Here is a 25,396-nt window from a genome sequence, read left to right as displayed (position 1 = left end):
GATTGAAAACAGACATGTGCCACCACACCCTGCTTGGTTCTTGTTCCATACTATCCCATCTGAACCCCAGGTGCCTGAACAAGGTCCTGAGTGCCCACGTCACCCAACCACTCATTTCTATGCACTGTGCAGCATTCCACAAAGGCCATGGCCTGGCTTGGGAACTGCTCCAAACACTAGAGTGGGATATTGTGATCCTTGTGTCAGACGCTAAACAGGGTTAGAGGTAATCACTGAAGATGGATAGATGGGGCCAGGACTAGGATCCAATGCACACTTCTCCAGTGTCTGTAGACACTGTTCCTCTGGGGAGCTAACTGTTCTACTTTAGAGACCCATAACCTGTGCTTGTACTGCTGTTGTAGCATCTACAATTCAGGAACCCAGCATTCTCCTGGCCAGAGTATACAGCCCATCTGGAGACACACAGCCACCCAGGATGGCTATTCAGGAAAGAGTGACTGACTGACATTGGGGGTTTGTTTGTTGGTTGGTTGGCTGGCTGGTTTGATTTGGTTTTTGACATTGGGTTTCTCTTTGTAGCGATCCCCCTCCCTCAGCTTCTCAAGTGCTGAGATTAAAGGTGTGTGCCACCACAGCCCCAAGTTGACATGGTCTTCTAAGACCCACTCTGTCCCAGATCCTGAGGAGGTAAGTTGGACCCATGTGACAAGGCTGACGCTCCAATCAGCCCTGTTGGTTTGGAGAAAGAAAAAGAAGGGAGTTAAGACAGATTCCTTTCATTTATTGAAGTAACATGCACAGTGCTGCCCGTTAGTGCCAAGACAGAGGCTGGAGTTTTGCATGAGTAAGAGGCTTCCTGGTGGTGCGGGCAGTGTGGCCCCCCAGGTCATTAAGGCTGGGGAAACTGAGGCTCAGGACACGGGAGGGAGACCTACCCTCGGTCATAGTCAGTGACCTCTGTCCCCCTTAACTCCCTGCTGGGCTCCTTTGGTATCCATGTCGTAGCTCAGATGACCCAGAACCTGGAAGAAACAGAGTGGGTGCCAGGGCAGACTTGGCTACCGTCTCCAGCTCAGAGGGGAAGAAGAGGCATCTGGGGAGCAGGTTCGGGGAGGCCTGGGGTCGGAGAGGCTTGGGGTGCTGCCTCCTTTTGCACTGTCCCTCTAGGGTAAATGAAGGACAGTTTTGTTCTTTCTCCCTGGTTGTCCTTTGGTCATGTTTAAATGACATTACAACTGTGGGGAGAGACCTCAGGAATTAGGTCTCCTAGGAATTCTGCCTGCTTTTCTCCCCATTCTACAGATGTGCCGACAGGCCAAGGACAGGGAGGCTTCAGAGCTTTGGCTGCAGGTTCAAATCCCAGGGTTAGGAGCTGCCTCCGCTTCCATCTTGGCAGCGGTGTCTGGCTTTGTAGGAGTTCCCGGTGACTGTGATGTCCCCCTGATCCTGCACTCCTGCAGGCGCTCAGTTGCAGCTGTCCTCTGGCTGGAGTCACTTAGCAGAACTCCAGATGCTGGTCCTTGGGGACATTGAACTTGAGTTTGTGCTCCTCAAAGAGCTTGCAGAGCTCCGTGATATAGCGTTGGTGAAGCCGGTCCACTTCCTCCTCTGAGGGCTGTGGTGTCATCTGCACCTCAATGGGCTTCCCCACTGCAAGGGACAGAGGAGGACAATGGTCCAAAATGAGCAGCACTGCAGTCCCAGAGGCCCTGGGGGCCAGTCATGCCCCAAAGTGTCTACTACCATTTTCTCCTCCCCTGATTTCAGATACTCTGCTCTCTCTCTCTCTCTCTCTCTCTCTCTCTCTCTCTCTCTCTCTCTCTCTCTCTCTCTCCCTTCCCTCTCTCTTTCCCTCCCCTTTCCCTCCCCCCTCCCCTTCCCCTGACCCCATGTGTGTGTATAAGTGTAAGTTCATGTGCATATATACACATGTGGAAGCCAGAAGCTAACCCCTAGTACTGTTCTTCAAATACCATACTTATGGACACACAAGTCTTTCTTTCATTGGCCTGGAACTAATTAATTAAGCTAGGCTGGCCACCTAGTAAGTCCCAGGGATCCTTCTGTGTTAGGATTAAAAGCACGTGTCACTTTTCACATAGGTACTGGGGTTTCAAACTCAGGTCCCCGCGCCTGCATTTCATCACCTGAGCTGTCTCTGCAGCCCTCAGATACCGAGTCCCAAGGCTTTAGGACAATTCCCTCCAGACTCTTGGTATGCCAACAGCCGGATTTCACTACACAGGGCAGTACCCCTCCTCTTTATATATGTTCTCTCCCTTAATCCCGGGCACACTGAACCCTGTCACCATTCCTACTTCATCGGTGATGCAATGAGGCTCAGAAAAGTTAAGTAATTGATCCAAGTAACCAGGTGGAGGCAGTACTCAGTTCACACATCACCCAGGCTGCATGTGTCACCTCCAGGGCACATACGACACCACCAGGGTGCACACAGTGCCTCTAGGCTGCACACGTCACCTCCAGGCTGCACACATCACCTCCAGGGTTTACATATCACCTCCAGGGAATGTGATTCTGAGAGTACAAAGTGCCAGAGTCTGAACTCCTAGAACGGAAGTGGAGGAGCCACAGCCCAGGCAGCCCTTCTTCCCTCACTGGCACGAGCCCTGATGTGAGACGCTCCCTAGTCATAGGGAGGAATCAGAAGACTCAGGAAAGCATGTAAATCTTCCTGACTGGGAACACAGTTCTCTCTCCTCTGGAGGCAGCAGAGGCAGCAACAGCATCCAAATACGTGAGGACTTTGCCATACTACCAGTGAGGCCCATGATGTAAGGATTACCAAATCTGTGCTCAGCTAACAAATGGGGGGATGGGTACATGGATGGGTAGACAGATGGGTGGATGGGTGGATGGATGAGTAGACAGGTAGATGGGTGGATGGATAGATGGGTGGTTAGACAGATGGGTGGATGGGTGGATAGGTAGGTGGGTGGACAGATGGGTGGATGGGTGAATAGGTAGGTGGATGGGGGGTAGACAGATGGGTGGATGGGTGGGTGGATGAATGGGTGGGTAGACAGATGAGTGGATGGGTGGAGTTGAAATGAATGGAGTTCTCTCTATAAATGTTGTCAGAATGTAAGTCCAAGAAGAAAACAAAAGAGATATGCTGGTAGCTGAAAAATTGTGCTAAGTTTACACACCGAAGCTGTTAATTTCTTACAGAAAGAGCCCCCAGAGTCTAATTCAAAGTCTATTGATTATTAGTTGGTATGCACATTTCAAAATGTTCCTTCTAGCACCTGTATCTATGTGTTCATGTGCATGTGCAAGCATACCTGTATCTATGTGTTCATGCACATGCGTGAGCATACATGAGGCCCAGAGGTTGATGTTGAGTATTTTCCAGAATCATGCTTCATCTTAATTTTTGAGACAAGGTTTCTCACTAAACCTGGAGCCTGCCCACTGGTAGACTGCCAGGCACCAAGCCATAGAGTTTTTTTTGGTCCCTCCAGCCTAGGATTACAGATGCCCACCACTATGCCTTGCTTCCAGCTTTCATTGGGCACTGGGGGCAAACACTTTATCAGTTGAGCCATTTCCCCAGCTCCAAATCACAGTTAAACCGTCCTCCTCTGACCTAACCAAAGGTCAGACAGATTCCAGTTACAGCCTTAGTTCTGTCCTCAAAGGCCAGGTGAGCTTTTGGAAATCATTTTACTTCTTTAAGCCTCACTTTGCACCTATGCAACGGAGATGATAGTCCCTTAAAGGTTGCTAGGACAAGCCAAGTTTCCATATGGTAAATGACAAGTGTAATATCTGTCATGTGGCAGATCCTCTGACCTCTGTTCTCGAGAATGAGTTCTCAGCCATCAGTGAAACTCTTTAACAATAAGTTAGTGATGGCACATGTCTGTAATCCCAGCACTTGGGAGGCAGAGGCAGGTGGATTGCTGAGTTTGAGGCCAGCCTGGTCTACAGAGTAAGTTCCAGGACAGCCAGCGCTATACAGAGAAACTCTATCTCAAACAAACAAACAAACAAACAAACAAACAAACAAACAAAAACTAACGAAAGAAAGAATAAGTACTCAGTCATTAGAACCTCTCTTTGAGAATAAGTACTTTGTCAGTTCAGCTCTTATCCCAGACTGCCTCCCGTCTGGGATATCTGTGTGGTTAGACTGTAGGGTTATCTGTGTGAGGTGTGTATCCCTGTCTAGACTGTGAGTTCTGCGAGGATGGGAGCATCTCTTGCCCATCCTCCAGTCCCCTTGTAGCATCTAGCTCAGGCCCTGTTCCTGCAGCCTGCACTGCCCAGTCTGGATCTCGGCTCACCTATGGTGGTGATGGGCTGGCGGAAGGGCATGAAGCCGAAGCTGTACTGGAAGACACCTCTGCCGTGGAAGAGGGGAAGGGAGATGCCCATGATCTTCTGTAGCCGGTTCTGGATCCCGCGCAGCCAGGTGCCAGGGGTGTTCTCAACTTGGTTGAACAGGTTGTTCTCCCCAAAGGAGAAGATTGGCACAAGAGCTGCCCTAGGGGACACAGGAGAGGACACATGGACGAACCCAGAAAGGCATGGATAGAAAGCGGAGACTCAGCAGCTAGAAACTGAAGCAGGCTGTCTCTGACCTTCAAAGGTCCTTTCCAGGCTCCCAGTCTCTTATGTGGCTACCATGTGATGAGTAGACCAGAATGTTCTAGAACATTTTTTACTTCTTACCCAGAAAATATTCCTTCTTGTGCCAACTGGCTCAACTTCCTCAGATGCCTCTCCCCATGCTGGGAGAGCAGCTCTGCAGTAAGGTCATGACCTCATTCTTCCAGGTTCCCAAAGGTCTGAGAGTTCTCACCAGCAGTAGAGAACGCAACCCTTCTCACCTAGCTCCACTGAGTCCCCCAGGCTCCTTGAGGGAAACATATCTAGAAACTTGACTGTGAGATTCCACCTTAACAGTTTTCACTGTATGGCCTGAGTATCTCCTCACCAAAATAGATGCTACATCTTTGCTGTCTCCCCAACACAATACAAATCTACCACAGACCTACAGCGTTGCCCCCAGAGTTCCATACCCATGTGTGAGGGCGAGCCTGACAAAGCCCTTGCGATTCTTCAGCAGCAGCCTGTAGGCTCCAGGCCTGGCGTCCAGTGCCTCCTGCGCGCCCCCAACGATGATGGCTAGCAAGTTCCCGCCGCCCTTCCTGCTCAGAATGTGATCAGCACTCACCTTCTCCGATGAGACCAGCCCTGTGGAGAGAGCAAGCAGGGTCAGATCCTGGGTGAAGGGGGCAGGACGGTGAAGATGGGTGCAGCCCAAGAAAGACCATCCCAGCGTCCACAGAAGCCACGATTCCCCCACGCAACACCTTGCACCGCCTGGGGTCTCTGCATGCTCGTCTTTCTCCCACCCATAGGCAATACAGGATGTTCTTCTTTGGGTCTAGCCTCTGCTGTTACTGAACAACACAGAGCTGCCGACAGCCCTCTCTCAGATCCCCCTTCCCACCCAGCTTCTTCCTGAGCTACCCGGGGCTTGGTGAAGAGACTCACCCCCGCACATGATGTAATCTCGGAAGAAGGGGGCCCGGAACCACACAGTCAGCATCATCAGATAGGAGTGGATGCCTGGGAAGAGCGAGGTGAAGCCTGTGCTCTCAGTGCACAGGTTAAGAAAGGCTCCTGCCGCCAGGACTCCGTGGGGGTGGAAGCCGGCGATGTAGTTCCGGGAAGGGTCCAGCTCAGCTGTCTTGACCAACTGCGAGCGAGACAGCAAACCGGGGATGAGCAGCAGATCCGGGCTCTGCTACGGGCTTGGGTCAGTCTGGGACTCTGAATTTCAGGATGTTCATAATCCTGAGTATTACTGGATGCTTTCACAGAGATAGGTGCAGTGTGGGACAGGGGGTAACACATGGGCACCCACAGACTGAGTGCTGGCTTTGTGCAATAGTTCACCTGATGCCTGTGTATGAAGTTGGAACATTTGACTCTGTCCCAGGAAGGCCCTGTTCCTTCTGCTGAGAGGCTTAGGCAGAAAGAGACTGGAATCCCTGCTTGCTGGGTTAGAGCTGTGATGGTTTGAATGGGAATAGCTCCTTTAGGCTTATATATTTGAATGCTTGGTCCATAGCTGGTGGAACTATTTTGGGAAGGATTAAGAGGCATGGACTTGTTCGGGGAGTACGTCACTAGAAGTGGGCTTTGAGATTTTAAGAGCCCACACCAGGCCCAGTCTGGCTTTCCCTCTGCCTCCAATTTGTGAAGAAGCTCTCAGCCATTGCTCAAGCACCACGCCTGTCTGCATGCCTCTGCGCTTGCAGTCACCATAACCATGGGCTAACTCTCTGAAACAGAGCAAGCACCTAGTTAAAGATTTCCTTTTACAGGTTGCTTTGGCCATGGTGTCTCTTCATAGCAATGGAAAAGTAGCTAAGACAGAAGTGAAGGATGTGATGGCCACATGGGGGTGACGGCCACATGAGGGCGCCACCATGCAGGCATCGCCCCATCTTAACTTCACTCAAAAGAAAGTACATGGAGAAAACAGAGACCCAGTCACAAAATAGGGGGAAGGCAAGGACTGACTCGTTAGGTTGTTCTCTGGTCTCCATTGGTGGGCCATGACACACAAAGACACATAGAGACACAGCACACACACAGATAGAAGGACAGACTGACAGACAGACATAGACACAGACAGACACACACACAGACACACAGACAGACAGAAACACAGACACACACAAACACGCAAAGATCTCTCTCTCTCTCTCTCTCTCTCTCTCTCTCTCTCACACACACACACACACACACACACACACATACTGCTCTGCCTGGGTGGTATCTAAACCCAAAGATCACTGCTGGAGGCCACGTTATAGGTGGGACCAGTCCTTTCTCACTCTATCAGGAACCTGTTTCCCCCTGCTCAGTGCCCTGTGCTCTGTAAGCCACAGCCGCTGCCTCTGGGGCCACAGAGGTCTGGCAGCTGGGCTCAGCAGTCTGGGAGTAAACTCAAGGCCCTAAGCCTGTCTGCCCATCCAGGAGTTAGAGCTTCCGATCCTCCTGGCCTTGATCTTGGCGTGACCTATAAAAAGCCCATAGCACACAGGATCCCCACAAACCCTCCAGAGTACCACAGGCCCTGCAAGAAGGCTAGCAGAAGCCACAGGCAGAGGGGCTGTTGCCTTCCCAAACAAGGTCCAGCCCCTCCCCTAGTGCAGAGGGGACCTAAGAGATAGTGGAAACCCTGTGGGGTCAGACGGCTGGCTTTTGTCACTGGAGAGGTGCTTTCTCGGGATCCCACCGGTGGTGGTCCTTCCTTGCTCCTTATGTGGGGACACATGCTATTTAAATTCTGCACCTCTGCTGGGCAATGGTGGCGTACGCCTGTAATCCCAGCACTTGGGAGGCAGAGGCAGGTGGATTTCTGAGTTTGAGGCCAGCCTGGCTTACAGAGTGAGTTCCAGGACAGCCAGGGCTATACAGAGAAACCCTGTCTTGAAAAACAAAACAAAACAAAACAAAAAAATTCTGCATCTCCGTGAAAACACATGGAAATTTATGAAAGCAAAATGAAAGAGAATGGAGCTTTCACCCCAGTAACCCCGATGGCGAGGGGTCTCACCTACAGAATTGCTTGCACTTTAGTCGAACACCATCTGAACAATGTCATTAGTGGAAGAATCAATTTTGTTAATATCAGAAACTTGTCCCTTACACAGATGTCCACCAACAGGGCTTGTCTGAACGAACCGGGAATGAGACACAAAAGGGACAGCTATAGCCACAGGGGATTATGAAACTGAGATTGCTTGTTAAGTTAACAGCCAGGAGCAGGACAGTGTGTGCAGGACACGGCCACCAAGCATGGCTGGCCAAACACTGATGCTCAGAGATGCTCCCAAGGATAGAGCCTGGGGTGTTGGATGTGTCCTAGAATGGGCGAGTAGTGACTGCTATCTCTCTCTCTCTCTCTCACTCTCTCTCTCTCTCTCTCTCTCTCTCTCTCCCTCTGTGTGTGTGTGTGTGTGTGTGTGTGTGTGTGTGTACATGTATGCATGTAGGCTAGAGGACAATCTCAGGTGTCATCTTCAGCAATGTCACCTCCTTCCTTTGAGACATTGTCTCCCGTTTGGCCAGCATTCCTAACTTAGGGTAGACTATCTCGCCAGTGAACCCTGGGGATCTCTGTCTCTGTCCCCAGTGATAAGATTACAGGTGACCATGACATCTGGCATTTTTACATTAGTACTGGGCATCAAATTCAAGTCTTCAGGCTTGTGAGGCGGGTGCTTTTCTGCCTGAGCCTTTCCCTAGCCCTAGAATGGAGTCTTTTTATACTTGCTCTTCGGTCCCCCTGAATTTTGAACAAGAACACATTACTACTTTAAATAAATATATGCACAGATGAATAATTGTACCTTTGATAGTGATGTGTTTGCATAGAGAGAAATGCCCTGGTGAGCACAGGGACCCCATGAACTGACATTTGCATAGGTATTGACATGCACACATTCAAATGTGTGCACTGGCAGGTGACCCTGGTCCCACTGAGTGCTGGTCTGAGCTTTCCCACAGATGGATCCTGCTGGTATCTTCTGTGCTAACCAGCCATTGTTCCCTGTGAAGGCTGGAGGCTATGTCTCCTATACATGGCGTCTCCATAACACAACAGGACAGAGGAGATCCCCTGGCAAGAGCAGACTGAGGGAAAGAAGAAAGGAAAGTGGACGAGGCTGATGTGGCTTCCTCAGAAAGACGGCATCTCTGACCCCAATCCTGTCCTGACACATCACCTGGATTCCACTACCAGAGAGAGCATCCTAAGCTAGGAGTCCAGAGGCTCACCTCAGGATTGTGCCAGACCCTGGCTCCTCCTCAGTTGTTAACAGGGCAGTGGTAATGCTTCCCTGACATGCTTGTTACAGGTTCCCAGTAGGCAAAGGAAGAAGAGGGGCATTGGTGAAGTACCCTGGTTTCTCTGCAGCCCCCTCAGTTCTGCTAGAGCAGGCGGTGGTGGCCAAGCAAGGTGGTAGGTGCCTGGAGAAATCCAGGCTGGGCCTGGCGCTGGGCAGTGGGATTGAGAGGAGGTGTCAGCCAGGTTGCTAGACTCTGGAGCGCCTCATTTCTTATTGGTATCACCTGTATACTATAAGACCCAGCCTTTGAAAGTCTGTGGTTGAGTCAAGTGCACTTGGAAACAGTGGAGCCACCACGGACTCCAGAGCACACTCCAGAAGGGAGTCCGCGTCCATCGTGACTCATTCCTTTCTCGGCAGCCCTGCTAACCGCCAATCTGTTCTCCATCTCTCTGGGTTTGCCTTTTCTGGACAGTGTACACAGGAAGCCACACACATATGACCTTTGTAACTGGATTCGTGGACTTACTGGCATGTGTCCAAGGTCTCTAGGTCTCTTTCACGCCGTGTGGCGGATCGTACTTCACTCCACTTTTATGAGCAGATAATATTCCATTGTACGGCCAGATGTCGCTTTGTTTATCAGCTGACAGGCACTTGGGTCGTGTCTACTCGTTGGCTGTTATGAACACCATGTCCCTGAATATGTATGGACATGTTTTCAGTTCTGAAGGAAAATCCTAAACCATCCTGCAAGCCTGCACAGAAGACCCCACCATCGTACAGTGCTCGATCACACTGGCTTGGTCCAGTCTCTCCAAATGTGCCCTGTGCCTTCTCAAACCCTTCTGTGCCTCACATGCTCCAGGGTCCACTGACTTCTCAGCTCTTTTAGGACACCCAAAGCACCTGTACAGCTAGCTTGTAACGCTTGCCTGGGCCCTACAGGCCGGCTGCAGCGTGATAGCCCATTGCACAAGCTAGCAAGCAGGGCACAGAGGCGATAAGAGAACTGCCTAGAACCACGGAGCTGACTTGGATCTAAGACCTGCCATCTCTTGCAGAGTGCACAGGAGGGAGCCAGAAAGCCTTTGCCTCAGGACACAGGACACTCAGGACCAGCTTTGGAACTTTCTAGTCAACCTTGCGAAACCCAGGACTCGAGGTTCACCTCCCCCAGGCTTCTGCATCAGCAGCCTACTCAAGGGCTCCAGGGTGAGCGGCCGATATTGTCAGACAGGGAAAGTGGTTCACGGCCTACTTGTGCACCTAGATTACCTGGCAGGAAAACAGGATTTGGTTCAGTAGATCTAGTGCTGGCCTTGGCTGTGAGTGCCTATTCCTTGTGTGTGTCAATGTGTGCAAGTGTGTATGTATGTGTGTGCATGTGTGTGTGGCTGTTTGGGTGGGCACGTGTGTGTATAGGCAGGGTCTGGAGCAACTTCCCTGTATCTTCTATCCCAGCCAGATGAATGGGTGGAGAAAAAGCTATCCCATCAGCCCTTGCACACAACCCTGGGTGTGGTTTGGCCTCCCCAGATTCGCAGTTAAATTCTCTGCTCCACCTTCCTACCATGCCATGAAGGTGTTTGACTGGGGCTCACGGACATTTATGGACATGTTCCTCATTTCTGAGCTACATTCTCATCACCATCTTGAAATCAATATACACCCCACAGTTCTCACTGAAGGTGTATTTCTTATGGTCCATAAAAATACTTAGTTTTACCACCTATTACAGAATTGACTATTACAGAGTTGAAGACATTGTGCCTGTACGAGGCCCTGGGAGCTAGAAAGAGTGTCGGAGTGGACGAACTGCCAACACTGACTTTGTGTCAGGTATGGGATACATATCAACCCCCTTTGTCCTCCATTGTCATCCCTGAGAGCAGTATTAGTATCCATGCCCCAGTGTGCAGAGGAGGAAGCAGACTCACAGCCTTTCTGTGGCTCACACAGCGAAGAGGGAGCAGAGCCAGGCTGAGCGGGGCATACAGCCTCCAAATGCAAAGCCTCCAGAGATGCTGCAAAGCCCCCCCCATGCTGCAACCACCCCATGCTGCGTGAAAGGCAGTTGGAGGCAATGGCGTGGGGTGTGCTCCCCTGCACTGGGAAGGCAAAAGTGTAAAGCGGGGCAGGTATGTGCTTCAGGTTGCAGGAGCTTGCAAAGATGCGGTTTATCCTGTGGAGCAAGTGGAATGCAGAAAAAAAAAGGCTCTTGGTTGGACTTAGGCGGGATAAGTCAGAGGGGGGAGTTTAGGACCCAGAACATAGGTTTGGGGCAGTGGTTCTCCCTTGCTAAGGGGAGCAACTTGGCCATCTCCCACCCCTGTCAGTCTGTGGACATTTTCGGTTGTCTGTCGCAGCTGAGAACGGTGGTGCTGGTACTTGGTAGGTAGCTGCCAGGGGTGAGAACAGTCAGAAACAAGGGCTTATCTATCACACTTGTCGATAGGGATTGAGAAAGCCTGCTGGCCGCTTCTTGCTGGGAGGGACAGGAGTGGGGTGGGAGGTGGTCCGCACCCCTCCAAGCTGACTCAGACAACGATCTGCGATCTGCGTGATGTGCCCAGCATTTCCTGACCCCAGGTCAGGGTCCTGGCCACAGAACTTAATCCCTCCCAAGGTCTTGGCCGGTGTAGACAGTGTTTATTCTGGGTGATGAAATCCCCACGGGGACACCCAGCTCCTGGACCCACGTCTCGCATGTGGTAAGGACGGATCCCTCTCCATGAACTGCCTGATGCCCGACCGATAGCTCCTAGAGAGTCAGTAGAGGCGCAATGTTCTGATTTTGTTTGATATTTCCACCCCTGGAAGCTAGTTTGTAAAATCATAGTAACAAATAATCAAGACGTGAAAGTCATCAGAAGACCACTGCACTGGATGGGCAGTGCAGAGGCTTGGAGGGGGAGGGGCTGCGGCACAGCTGGGAAGAAAAGTACCTACAAGGGAGGGAGGGTATCCTGCCAGGTTGGTGGAAAAGAAAGTCAGCAAGCTACAGCCTGCTGCAGTCATGCCATGCACATCCCACGAGACCAGCATGTCTCCCTCTGCTGGCCATGCTGGGTATCACCTGCTCCTGGCGGGAGCATCTGTCCCCTGGCGGCAGGATTAGGAAGCAGGTGAACATCATTATCACTTCTGTCAGCCCTGCTGCCGGAAAGCCAAGTGGGCAGAGGCAGATGCGCTCTAGAGCCCTGGGCTACCCAGATCCGGAAAATGTCACTTCTGGGCAGAGGCCTCTAAGGAAGCTGCACTGACCTGAGCCACCTCTTCAGCCACTACTCAGGCTAGGTTGCTCAGGAGGCCTCTGGACGAGCATCTGGCCTCTGCCTGTGCCATCTCCTTTACAGAAAGGCTTTTTTTCCTCTGGTGAGCTCAAGACTATAGCTCACAAAAAGAAAGTGAAGCCAGAGCTAAGCCAGAATCCGTGCAACTAGCAGAGCCCAGAACTAACCAGGTGTCTCCTGATGCCTCTTACACCTCCCCAGCACAGGGTGCGCACCGTCCCGTCCCAGAGAACTCTGACCTCCCCAACACAGGGCCTAGAGAGAGGTGAGGCAGGGAAGAGGGTTCAAAGTCACTGACTTCAGAGGTCCTGGAGTGAGGACTTGGGACTCTGCTCAAGACATGCCCATGGTTGCTCTTGGGTCCCAACAAGCTGTGCTGTGCTGTACTGGGCTGGGCTGTGCTGTGCTGTGCTGTGCTGCGCTGCGCTGTGCTGTGCTGTGCTGTGTTGTGCTGCGCTGCACTATGCTGTGTTGTGCTGTGCTGCGCTATGCTGTGCTGCGCTATGCTGTGCTGTGTTGTGTTGTGCTGTATTGTGCTGTGCTGTGTTGTGCTGCGCTGCACTATGCTGTGTTGTGCTGTGCTGCGCTATGCTGTGCTGTGCTGCGCTATGCTGTGCTGTGTTGTGCTGTGCTGTGCTGCGCTATGCTGTGTTGTGCTGTGCTGTGCTGTGCTGTGCTGTGCTGGACTGTGCTGGACTGTGCTGGACTGTGCTGTGCTGTGCTGTGTTGTGCTGTGCTGGGCTGTGCTGCCCTGGGCTGTGCTGTGCTGTGCTGGGCTGGGCTGCGGGTGTTGTAGAGATCCTGGGATGGGCCCAGGAAGAATAAATCTGAGGAGTGGAGGTGACTCTCTTGCATATGAGTCCCCCAGGCTAGTCTAGGCTCCCTTACACTGGACTCTAACATCTTCAATGCCCCTAACTGACGGTCGCTGCTAGCCCCTCCCTGTTCCCTGCTGGCCCCTTTCCTTGGAGGCCCTGCTCACTGGAAAGTGATGGGCTCCTGCATGGCCACTGTCCCTCAACCTTTGTCAAGCCTTATGGGGCCCCAGGACTCTCAAAAGGGCACAGGGCAGGTTCCTTTCCTGGAAGGAAGTTGCGTAACCTCTGTCAGCCTGTTGGTCCCACCGCTTCCCTTCCCTCAAGTCCTGGACTGAAGAAAGACGTGGGACTCTGCATGGGGAGGAAGAAGCCAGGCTGGGGTGAAGGTCAGAGTGTCCAATTCCAGGTAATGTCCTACTGACTCGGTGACATGGGTGTCTCAGTGACTATGAGACCAGCTATTAGTAAGAGTCTCCAAGGGCTTTGCCTGCACAGTCTGTTTGAATATACACTGTCCAAGAAGGTATATGGCATCATCTCTATCTTGTTTGTTTATTTGTTTGCTTGTTTTTTCAGGACACGGTTTCTCTGTGTATCTTTAGCTGTCCTGGAACTCACTCTGTAGACCTCAAACTCAGAACTCAAAGCTCTATTTGCCCCTGCTCCTGCCCCTGCTTTCCAAGTGTTGGGATTAAAGGCATGTGCCACCACCTCATGGCTTCTTTTTCATTTTTTAATGATTTATTTATTTTTATTTTATGTGCATTGCTGTTTTTCCTGCATGTATGTCTGTGTGAGGGTATCATATTCCCCCAAATTAGAGTTAAAGATAGTTATAAACTGCCTTGTGGGTTCTAAGAATTACACCCGGATTCTCAGGAAGAGCAGCCAGTGGTCCTAACCACTGAGCCATCTTTCCGGCCTCTGTTTTTGAGACGAGGTCTCTCTTCATAGCCCTGGATGTCCTGGAACTCACTATATAGACCAGGCTGGCCTTGAACTCATACAGCTCTTCCTGCCTCTGCCTTCCAATGCTGGAATTAAAGGCGCGTTCCACCATGCTTGGCTATTTCTATCTTAAGTATGACCAAAACAGAAGCTGAGCTTATGGGCAAGCCGGCTCAGGTTGCACCACCGATGCACGGCACGTCTGGATAAGGATCATGTATGTCCAGTCTCACAGGCCACTCTAACTGCCCACGCCTGGCCTGCATCCCCACTCCATCTCATCCCATCAGTAAGCCAGCACTGCCTGCGGTTCTTGGGTTCAGTCCACCCAGATCCCATGGAAGGAGCCTGAGTCTGCTCCACTCAGGACCAGCTTCCAAGGCCAAGGCCACGTGTTCACACTGACCCAAAAGTGCCGTGAACCAAAGCCGCCAGATTTGAAGACACTCCCGGTAGGAGATGTCTCGCTACTTGTTGACCCTTAGGGACACTGAGGCCAGCATGGGCCAAACCTTGCCTAAGAATGTTCAGCCTGCCCATGGTAAGACAGGATGGACTCTGTGGCAGTCCTGTACCAGTGCAGAAACATTCCACCTGGGAGTTTGTATGTTGGGTCACACCCTCAAGTCCCCCTATCTGTTTAATGCAATGTGGGGTCACATGATCCCTTAAGACTTACTGTTTGTCATCTCACTCAAAACCAGGATTGCTGATAGCTTTGCTCCTATAAGACACATTTTTTTGCCCCTTCAAACCACATTTATTCACCAGTGACCATACTGGTCCCACAACCAGGCATGCAGTGACCATGTGGTCCCACAATGCAGGCATGCAGTGACCATGTGGTCCCACAATGCAGACACGGGCCTCGCCCAGGCCCCTGCCTCCCAGCCAGCCTTCTGCTTCTCAGACCTCCTGGCCCCACAGAAATGAGTGGCCCAGGGGCCCTCTGACCCCCAAAGCCTGGTACTCACAGAGACGGGGAAGTAATCCTTCATGTACTTCCATATGGTCATTCGTCTGAAGAATTGGATGGGCCGGCCTCCCTGCCGTGGCTTTTCCCAGTCCAGGTACCACCAGGTGGCATACAGGACAGATAGGAGCCAGAACCTCGTGAACAGGAGGCCAACGAAGATGGCCACACAGAGCTGGGCTGGGAGAGAAGCAGGAGAGTTAACACTGCAAGAAAAGCAGGTAAAACCCTAGTTTAGCTCTTCCATGACTGTGCCCCCACATCTGCAGCACCCTCCACCACGTGCCTGCAGCAGCCACCACCCCCCACACACCTGAAGCACCCCCCCTGTGCTTGCAGCGCCCTCCCCCCACTTGCCTGCAACTCCCCCATGCCTGCAGCAGCCTGTCCCCCCCATCCCTCCCCTCCCCCCCCCCGCCCCTGCAGAGCCCTGACCCTGTCCAGCACACACCACTGAGAGGAGGAGACCATCTTCCACGCCTCAGACACCAGGACATGGCATGCTGGCTTGGGACCCAGTCTAAAGTCACCCCCCCACCCCACTACCTCAGGTGTCTCAGCCTTCACTACTCCCATGCCCAGGAAGCCACATGCATTCAGCAGGCGCATGAAAAACGAAGCCATGGGTTGAATTAACTTCTGCCTTCTGATTACCTTAGGGAATCCCAGAGGAAAAAGAGGCACTCCTTTTTGGAGGCCACTTTCTAGCCATCCTCAGGGCCTTCCGCCAGTTGCTGGAGCACCGGTCCCATAGGACGACCTCACCCTCACTGGTGCCACATGTCTTCCACTCGCTGATGTTCCTTTTCAGTGCCATAATCAAGCCCGTGGACGTGCACCTGCCAGTCAAGTGCTCTCCTCACCACCGAGCCACACGCAGGCCCTGACTTCTTTTTATCTGCTTGTTTTTGTTGTTTTTCTTGTGAAGTGGGATCTCAAGTATCCCAGGCTGCTCTCAAACTTTCTGTGTAGATAAGGATGACTCTGAACCTCAATTCCTTCTGCCTCTACCTTCCAATACTGGGATTACTGGTGTCCACCAGGCCTGGTTTATAAGGATCCAACCCAGGGCCTGGAGCACGCTAGGCGAGCACTCCCCACTGAGCTGCATCCACAGCCCTCAAATTCCTTCTTTGTTTCTATTTGAGGAAGGGTTTCTCTGTGTAGTCCTATCCTGGAACTCACTCTGTAGACCAGGCTGGCCTCACACTCAGAGATCTGCCTTCCTCTGCCTCCTATGTGCTAGGATTAAAGGTGTGCACCACCACCACCACTGAGTCAGCCCTCAGATTCTTAAAGAAAGCAAGACGCAGTTGTAAAGTGCTTGGAGAAGACAGGGGACAGACTTGATGGTGTGAGGTTGCAGGGTGGGACTTGACCATGTGAACACTAAAGATTTAGAAGTCAGAGGGTATAGATTTGGGTCACAAATACTCATTCTGCCTGGAGCGTCTACAAGGTACCAACTGCTTGTGGGCCAGTCATGAGCAGCCAATAAAATCTTGTCCCTGAGAAGCTATCTTTCAGTGTTGTGCTTGAGGCACTTGAAGTTTTGTTATATACGTTTGTTGGGTTTTGTTTTTGCATTCGTATGTGGTGGGTATGCATGTGTGCATGTTCACATGTGTGTGGGGTGTGCATGTGTGTGTATTCTTATGTGGTGGGTGTACACGTGTGTGTTTATATGTGGCAGGTGTACATGTGTGTGTTCACATGTGTGTGGGGTGTACATATGTATGACATCAGGAATCTTCATCAACTGCTCATCACATTATCCCATCATTTCCCACCTTATTGTCACTTGAACCCAGAGCATCGTACATGCTAGTCTAGCTACCATAGTCCAGCATCCCCCGTCTCTGCCTTCTAAGTGCTGGAATTACTGATGGGCTGCCATGCCAACCCAGAGTTTACAAAAGGTCTGGAGATTCGAACTCTGGTCCTCACACTTGCATTGGGTTGACTCCCCAGACCTGCTCTAAAGTTTTTGGTTCTAGTAAAACGTACAGTGTGTCACCTTGCCATTGTAAGTATATAGTACAATTACATACATCTTCTATTCAGCCACTGGCATCATCTGTTGCCAGAACTCTTTACAGAAACTCCATACTTAGGAGACACTGCCTGTCACCGCCTCCCTAGCCCAGGGGGGCATCCACCCATGTCACAATGATTCTGACTTCTCCAGGTGTACTGTAGTGTGGGGTCTTAGGAAGTCACACCTTTTCTAGCAATGTTCCATTATATGTATTTAGCACATTTTGTGTTTCCATTAGTAGATGCTTAGACTGAATCCGTGTTTGTTATTTGTTTTTAAATGCCATGAAATTATTTACAAATAAAAAATGGCGAGGGGTTCATTCAGAAACTCAGACAAATGGTGTCTGTGGAAAATCCCAGATATCTGCCTCTCTTCCTGGACCCCTGTAAGGCATGGACGGAGAGACAGGACCAGCAGTGGCTTATGGTTTTGTCACTTTCTGGTTGTAGAGGGCTTGGAATCAGTGCCAGCCTGTGTAGGAACAGAGGCCAGCACACATGTCCCCACCCTCCCCCGGGGGGAGGAGGGGAGCTCCTCCAAGCAGGAGACACGGAGGGAGGTTGACTTAGATTTTATTTATTTATGCTTTTCATGAAAAATTTTTGCACTGGAAATAGGCAGCAGCTGCTGTAATGTGCACCTGCAATCAAAGCTCTTGGAGGCCAAAGCAGGAGGATTGCAAATTCAGACCTCAGTTACATAGAGAAACCCTTCTTGCAAAATATTTCTCTCTCTCCCTTCTCTCTCTCTCTCTCTCTCTCTCTCTCTCTCTCTGTGTGTGTGTGTGTGTGTGTGTGTGTGTGCATATGTGTATATGCATGCTTGTGTGGGTGTGCAGTTCCCATGTGAGCATGTGCATGTTGAATCCAGAGGTCAGAGGTCATGTGTCTTTCTCTGTCACCCTCCATTTTCCCCTCTGGGGCTGAGGACCTAGCCCAGGGCCTTGTATTTGCTAGGCAGGTGCTTTACTACTGCCATCAATCCCTAACCCCTCCACCTTATTTTTTTTCTTTTTAATTAGGAATATTCTTTATTTACACTTCAAATGTTGTCCCTTTCCTGGTTCCTCCCTCCCCCAAAAATCCCATAAGCCATCTCCCCTTCCCCAATCAACCCACCCCCACCTCCCTGTCCTGTATTCCTCTACACTACGTTATCAAGTCTTTCCAGGATCTAGGGCCTCTCCCCAATTTGGTGTCCAACAAGATCGTCCTCTGCTGCCGATGTGTCTGGGGCCATGGGAAATTCTAAGTGTACTCTTTGGTTGATGGTTTTGTCCCTGGGAGCTCTGGGAGTACTTGGTGACTTATATTGTTGTTCCTCCTATGGCGTTGCTGCAAACCCCTTCAGCTCCTTTGGTCTTTTATCTCATCCACTAGGGACCCTGTGCTCAGTTTAATAGTTGGATGAGAGATTCTCCCTCTGTATTTGTCATGTACTAGCAGAGCCTCCCAGGTGACACCAAATACCTAAATTAAATCAGGATCAAATAGACCATAACCCTTAAAGAACTAGAAGTGGTCATTGAAAGTCTTCCAACCAAAAAAAGCACCAGATCTTCAAAGTAGACCTAACACCAATACTCTTCAAACTATTCCACAAAATAGAAATAGAGGGAACACTACCCAATTCCTTCAATAAAGCCACAATTATGCTGATACCAAAGCCACACAAAGATCCAACAAAGATAGAGAACTTCAGACCAATTTCCCTTATGAACATCGATGCAAAAATACTCCATAAAGTTCTTGCCAACAGAACCCAAGAACACATCAAAACTATCATTCACCACGATCAAGTAGGCTTCATCCCAGGGATGCAGGGATGGTTCAACATATAGAAATCCATCAATGTAACCCACTACATATTTTTTGAGACAAGAGTTTTTCACTGACCCTGGCGCTCACTGATTCAGCCAGGATGATTGGCAGGAATGGCCCTGATCCTCCTGTCTTCCCAGAGCTGACTTCCTGTCACACACTGCCGTGTCCAGCCTGGTATGTGGGTGTGGACAATCAGCTCAGGTTCTCACACTTGTGCACATGCCCAACTGGGCCATCTCCCCCACCGAACCCCAACTTTTTAACGTCAAAAACAAAACAAACAAACAAGCAAAAGCAATAAAACAGCAACAGCTCTTTCCCTGTTGAGTCAACCCAAAAGTGTCTGCAGGGGCTCCCACTCAATAAGACCCTGTCTCAAGAAGAAAAATTCGCTGTTTAAACAGAGGCTACCTGGAGGGGAGGATTGTGGGAAGTCTCTTACTTAATGGTTGGAGTGATGTTTGAATGAGTTACTTTTGCAGACAGGAAAAAAAAAGTTTAGGAAAATCAGAAGGCTTTCCCCTCAACTGGAAGGATGCAACTTGGCCGTCTGCTCCAGACTTATTTCTCTGCCCTGTTAACAGCAAACCCAGATGGGTCTGCTTGGTAATTTAGGAAGGTAGTCCTTCCTTCCTTCCTTCCTTCCTTCCTTCCTTCCTTCCTTCCTTCACCCAATCTTTAAAAAGCTTGCAGTTTCTTTTATTATTGTTGTTTTGGTTTTGGTTTTTTGAAAACAGGGTCTTACAATGTAGCTCTCTGGCTGTTCTAGAACTCATGATGCATATCAGGCTGTCCTTGAACTCACAGGGATCCTAAGTGCTAGGATCAAAGGTATATGCCTCCATGCCCAGCTAAGCCTGAGGTTTCTTAAACCCCTACAATTTTGTTCTTTTGCTTTGTTTTGTTTTCGAGACAGAGTTTCTCTGTTTGTAGCCTTGGCTATCCTAGAACTCACTCTGTAGACCAGGCTGGCCTTGAACTCAGAAATCCACCTGCCTCAGCCTCCCAAGTGCTGGGATCAAAGCCTCATGTCACCACACCTGTCTTAAACTGCTACTTTTTAGACTCAGAGAGGCTATGCACACTGGCTAAGGAGCTTGGAGTGGGTGTGGCCTTGCTGTAGCCCAGCTAGCAGGTGACACCTGGGATTCAGTGCTTGGCCCGTGCCAACACAATAACACATTCAACAATATAAAATATAAAACAAAACCATCTAGGAACAGCATGGACCAAGACTGAGGAACCTTACTACACACACACACACACACACACACACACACACACAAGAGAGAGATGTGAGAGCGGAAAGAAACAGAAGCGATGAGTAGCCCATCTGGAAAGCGTTTGGCTTGGGGCCCGAGCCTTCGGTGCCTGTTCCTAACTGACCTTCCCAGCTGCGTCCACGCCATATGTCCAGCTTGAGCCAGCTGTTCCAATCCCCCTCTGTCTTTTCTTCCTCCTTCAGACTTCCCTGCCTGGGAAGCTGAGTGTTGGCAGGCTCTAGACTCACATTGTAGACTCACATTCTTCTTGGTGTGTATGTGGTTTGTAAGTATGTATGTATGTATGTATGTATGTATGTGTGTGTGTTCATATGTGGGCACACATGTGTTCAGGTGCCAGTGTGTCTTCCTCTGTCATTCTCTAACCTTTAAGTTTTTCTATCCCTCTGTGACTCTCTGGTATTGATGCAGGGTCTCTCTCTCTCTCTCTCTCTCTCTCTCTGTGTCTTTCTGTCTCTTTCTCTCTCACCCAGTGCTCACTGATTGGACTAGTGTAGCTGGCCAGCTTGCCCTAGGGATCTCTGTCTCTTCTTCCTTTGTGTTGATATTACTGGCAAGCCACCAACCCCACCTGGTGTTTTTGCGGGTGCTGGGAGTCTGTGGTCTGAATAAAAATGGCTCCTATAAGCTCCTAGGCACTGCCCTGTTAGGAGGTGTGGTCTTGTTGGAGTGGGTGTGGCCTTGGTGGAGAAAGTGCTGCTGTGAGTGGGCTTTGAGGCAGATGCTCAAGCCAGGCCCAGAGGCTCACTCTCTCTTCCTGCTGCCCCGGGTCAACCCTTGGAACTCTCAGCCACCTCTCCAGCACCGCACCACGTCTGTCTACATGCTGCCGCTCTTCCCTCCCTGACGGATGGACTGAACCTCTGAACCGTAAGCCAGCCCCCGTTAGACGGTGTTCTTTATAAGAGTTGTTGTGGTCGTGGTGTCTGTTCACAGCAGTAAAACCCTAAGACAGTGTCCAAACCCTAATCCTATGTTTGTGCAGTAAGTGCTTCACTGGCAAGATTTTGTCCCCAGCCCAGACCTCACTATTCTTTTGTTTGTTTGTTTGTTTGCTTGCTTGCTTACTTGTTTTTCTAGACAGGGTTTCTCAGTGTAGCCCTGGCTGTCCTGGAACTCACTCTGTTGACCAGGCTGGCCTTGAACTCAGAAATCCGCCTGCCTTTGCCTCCCAAGTGCTGGGATTAAAGGCATGCGCCACCACCACCCAGCTCAAACCTCACAATTCTTAAAAACTTCCCTTAAGCAGTAGTCTGTGGACTACACTCCCCCATCCTGCCTCGGCTTATCTTTTTGTTATGACACGTGTGTGTGTGTGTGTGTGTGTGTGTGTGTGTGTTCACCTGTGGGTGTGGGTGTGCACTCACATGTATGCATTTATGTGAAGGCCGGAGGACAACTCTGAGTGTCCACCTCAGGAAGACTGTCCACCTTCTTTTGAGACAGTGTCTCTCATTAGCCTAACGGATCACCCATTAGTCTAGGCTACCTGGCCAGCAAGTTCTAGGGATCTTCCTGATTCTGCTACGATTACAAGTATGTGTCGCCATGCCTGACATTTTTTTACAGAGGTTCTGGGAATCAAACTCAGATCCTCATGCTTTGTAGACACTGTAGATCCTTCAGCACCAAAATCACCACCACCATAACCATCATCATTATCATCATCATCACAGTAAAAAATGAGGGAAGACAGCAAATATTTTAGACATTTCAGAACTTGTGACTTAAGATGCAGAACGAGAGACACTCTGGAGATGCAGAACGAGAGACACTCTGGAGGTACTTAAGTAGCAGTTTAAAATTTAATCTTTTAGAAATGATATCCACTTTTGGATCTTAGACAGAAAAAAACAAAAGAAAGCAAAACCACTCTGGCTGGTCTTGGCCCTGATTTGGTGACCACTGGTGGAGCCTCTGGTCGCCTTTAATCTCCCCATCCCCCCACACACAGCGGGCTGGCTCAGGGATCTTTGACACCGGACTGGACCTTGTCACTTCCCTGCTGAGTCTATTGTTCTCCTTTGCCCTCAGGATAAGGGGAAAAGTAAAATGTCCCTGGCTAGGCAAGAAAGAGCCCAGAGCCTTTTCCTCAAATTGCTCCAGCCGGTCCTCCCCGGCTCTGTCCTCCCCAGCCCTGACTTCTGTTCTCTACTCCTTGGTCTGGCCAGGTCTATGCAAGAGCAGGCCCAGGCCCAGGCCCAGGAAGGTACCACAGGCCGCAAGGATGGGGTGGGTTCGTCCAGTCAGAAAGCTTCTGTCCTCGGGGACACAGGAGGCAGGCTGCGCCTGGTGTCCATGAGCCCTGTGAGATTGTGGCTATGAACTATGTAGCTCTGGGTCTCCAGAGCCCGGGCCTAGGCTGCCCGCCCATCATCTATGTTCTGTATCCACACCTCCTCCCGGCCTCTGCCCATCCCCCAGCCCTTCTTCCTCTGGAAGGAGCAGTTGCCAGGCTCCAGATTCACAGCCTGGGCCTTTCAAGTACGCGATTCCTCTGCTTGGCTGCTTCCAGGGGTACTTAAAATGGTTACGGACCCTGGAATAGAGGTGCAGACCCATGTAAAATGGGGGCCAAAGGTGTGATCCTGGAAGGCCCACTTTGCAAGAATAAACTTTACAGATGAAACATTGTGAGGTGGGAACACATACGCACGTGTACATACATACATACGTGTGTGTGTGTGTGTGTGTGTGTAAAACATGTACTGAGCGTGTGAATGTTTTGACAGGCAGCAGGATCTGGACCCAGGCTGAATCGGAGGGGTCCTGAGGTGCAGTCCTTCCCCAGCCTGGAGCCAACAGAGGAGCTAAGGCCCCGCCCTGCGCTCCCGGTCACTCTTCCTTCCCGGGCCACAGCGGCGCTGGAGAACCACAGGGTGGAGTGGGACAGAGCCACACCTCAGGAGCCAGGTCAGGTCTGCCTTTCCTAGAGGTTCCCAGCTCTCTGCATTTCACCTACAAGGACCCCACATATGGGGTGACACTGGCATCTCCATCATTCAGGAGGTGACGCGGAGGCCGGTCCCTTCGTTCCCGGCCTCGGTTCCAGCTCCCTTTTCTGAAAGGTAAACGGAAGAGCTTCCCTCTCAGAGGCATCCCCCAGCATCGGATGCTTCTCCAGCCCTCAGCAGCTCGCAGCTAAACCCTGGCTGCAACTGCCCCAAAGTCCAGGGAAGTAAAGTCTGCCTAAGACATGGGAGACCCAACATATCCACACGAGGCTCTGGCAGACCCCGGCAAAGCCCCCTCCTGAATCTCTCCACCGAGCATCCTGTGCTCCCGCCGTGGATGCCCTGCCCATCCCATGTGTGTCCATAGCTACCCTCTTACCCAAGGCCAGGAAGGAGAAGACCCACTGAAGGACCGCGAAGGTCTGGAGCCTGCGCTCCCATGGAAGCAACAGGGGGGCGAACTCCACCATGCTGAGCTGGCTCAGGAGGCTCCACACACTCACACCGGCAGTGCTCTATGTTGAAGGGGCAGGGCCAGCTTCGCCCAGCCCAGCCCAGCCCAGCCCAGCCCAGCCCAGCCCAGCCCAGCCCAGCGCCAGGGCCCCCTGCTCCGCCCACGCCAGATCCCTTTTCCTAGAGGAAACCTTGGAATCCCTCTGCTGGGACCAGGCTAAAGGAAGGCGGAAGAGAAACCTCTTTCATCCTTATCAGTGTGCACTTAGGCAATGCCTTATCTGCTGAACCGCGGTTCCCACCCTCTAGAATCTGCTCAAGGTACGGGGCAAGAAGGCGAAACCCCAAGGGCAGTGCTCAACATGTGGGTCGAGACCCCGAGGGTGTCAAATGTTCCTTTCACAGGGGTCGCATATCAGATATCCTGAATATCAGATATTTGCATTACCATTCATAACAGTAATCAAATTACAGTTATGAAGTAACAACACATAATTTTATGGTTGCGGGTCACCACAACATGAGGAACTGTGCTAAAGGGTCGCAGCATCAGGGAAGTTGAGAATCACAGCCCAAGGGGAATGGAGAGGCTGGCGCCCCTCAGCCTCGCCCAATGTTCCTTGCTTTCTCACTTGTCCACTGCTCTGTTCTTCCTTCACAAACAAGCTGCAACAGTCGGCATCGGGAAGCCCTGTGCCCACATCTCTCTCCTTCATCTGCCTCAGAGGAACCCAGAAAAGCTGGGCTGGGGCTCCTTCCATCTCCCACACCGCGTAGCTCCTCAGCTTCACACTTTACACAACAACATTACACAAATTGTGCTCCCAGGCTCCCCGCCGACAGGCAGGCTGCTCATCTTGTTTGGTCAGCAGGCTCAGTCAGCTCTGATCAGGACGCGTCCCTGAAGCCTCTCCGCCACTTTCGCCTCCCGGGCCCAAGCTACTCTTCCTTGGGTTCCTCCGTTCTCCCTCCTCTAGATCAAGATGGCTTCTAGTCTCTGCCTCCCAAGTGTCCAGATTAGAGGTAGATGCCACCGTGCCTGCCCTTGATTCCTCGTGCCCCCTTGGGCTGGTGGCTCGTTTCCTGTCTCGGTAGAATGGTCTGCCTCTGGAACCTCCAGCTCTGACCTCTCCCCGCTCTAGACTTGAAGATCTAGGTGGTTCCTCCACCATCTGGCATAACTTGCACACCTCACTGAACTCAACTATCGCGCCCTGCCTGGTCAGCTCCACCCCTTCACACCACGGCCAAGGGTAATTCCACTTCCCTGGTTGCTGAGGTTCTAACCAGAGTCGCATTAGTTTGTGTTGTTCTCCAACCACACATGTTGGGATATATATATCACAACATATATATATGGAAGAAGCAGAATATGTTTGGTAGACGCACAGTATGCTGAGGTGGAAAGGGGCGTGCCTCCATAGGTCCATGCTGAGGCATCCCTTCCCCCTGAGGGACCAGCCATAAGATTGGTATAGTATAGAGTAGAGTTTATTTAGGGCATGGGGAGGGGACTTGAGGGAGTAAAGACAGAGAAAGGCAGGGAGAGAGAGAAGGAGGGAGACGGAAGGAGGGAGGGGGGAAGGAGGAGGAGGAGGAGCCGGCCTTGAACACCTGGAGACAGAGGGGTCTGAGGAATGTGGAGAGAAGGGTCAGAGAGAGGAGGGTAGGAGAGTGAGGTGGGGCAAACCGCATATCTGTTTGAGTCAGGCTTACCTGGGCGGAGCTTAGAAGGAATGCTAGCAACCTCCACCCATCACTACCATCTATTCATTCTTTTGAATATTTCCCTTTGGGGTGAAGAGACAGGTCAGCAGTCAAGAGTGCTTACTGTACTTGCAGAGGACTCAGGTTCTGTTCCCTGAACCCATGTTCACAACCGTCTGCGGCTCCAGCTCCGGGGGATCCAACACCTCTGCCCTCTGCAGGCACCAGCGGCAGGCGCCATGCATGCGGGCTACAGAGGACAAGTGCGCTCACTGAAGACGGGCACTGTCCTTGCTCGG

The 25,396-nt window shown here is 51.2% G+C and overlaps 1 protein-coding gene across 1 annotated transcript; it reads right to left on the bottom strand.

Moving 5' to 3' along the window:
• Nucleotides 1-724: 724 nt before the first annotated feature.
• On the bottom strand, nt 725-23,430 carry Mogat2 (monoacylglycerol O-acyltransferase 2). The gene is made up of 6 exons (XM_052157923.1): nt 23,317-23,430; nt 14,838-15,016; nt 5,491-5,695; nt 5,013-5,187; nt 4,275-4,474; nt 725-1,614 (listed from the first exon to the last, which is right to left on the bottom strand). The coding sequence occupies exons 1-6, from the start codon at nt 23,405-23,407 to the stop codon at nt 1,460-1,462; spliced, it is 1,005 nt and encodes a 334-aa protein (XP_052013883.1). The 5' UTR covers nt 23,408-23,430; the 3' UTR covers nt 725-1,459.
• Nucleotides 23,431-25,396: the final 1,966 nt, after the last annotated feature.

The sequence above is a fragment of the Apodemus sylvaticus genome, chromosome 1, assembly GCF_947179515.1.
Source record: "Apodemus sylvaticus chromosome 1, mApoSyl1.1, whole genome shotgun sequence".
Lineage (NCBI taxonomy): Eukaryota > Metazoa > Chordata > Mammalia > Rodentia > Muridae > Apodemus > Apodemus sylvaticus.
Note: the sequence above shows the minus strand (reverse complement) of the source record. Positions and strands in the feature narration are given on the sequence as shown.

Coding starts and splice junctions, on each gene's coding strand:
- Mogat2 (XM_052157923.1), bottom strand. CDS start 23,407: ATGGTGGAGTTCGCCCCCCTGTTGCTTCCATGGGAGCGCAGGCTCCAG. Junction 15,017..23,316: donor CTTCTCCTTCCTGGCCTTGG/GTAAGAGGGTAG, acceptor CTTCTCTCCCAG/CCCAGCTCTGTGTGGCCATC. Junction 1,615..4,274: donor CCAGCCCATCACCACCATAG/GTGAGCCGAGAT, acceptor TGTCCCTTGCAG/TGGGGAAGCCCATTGAGGTG.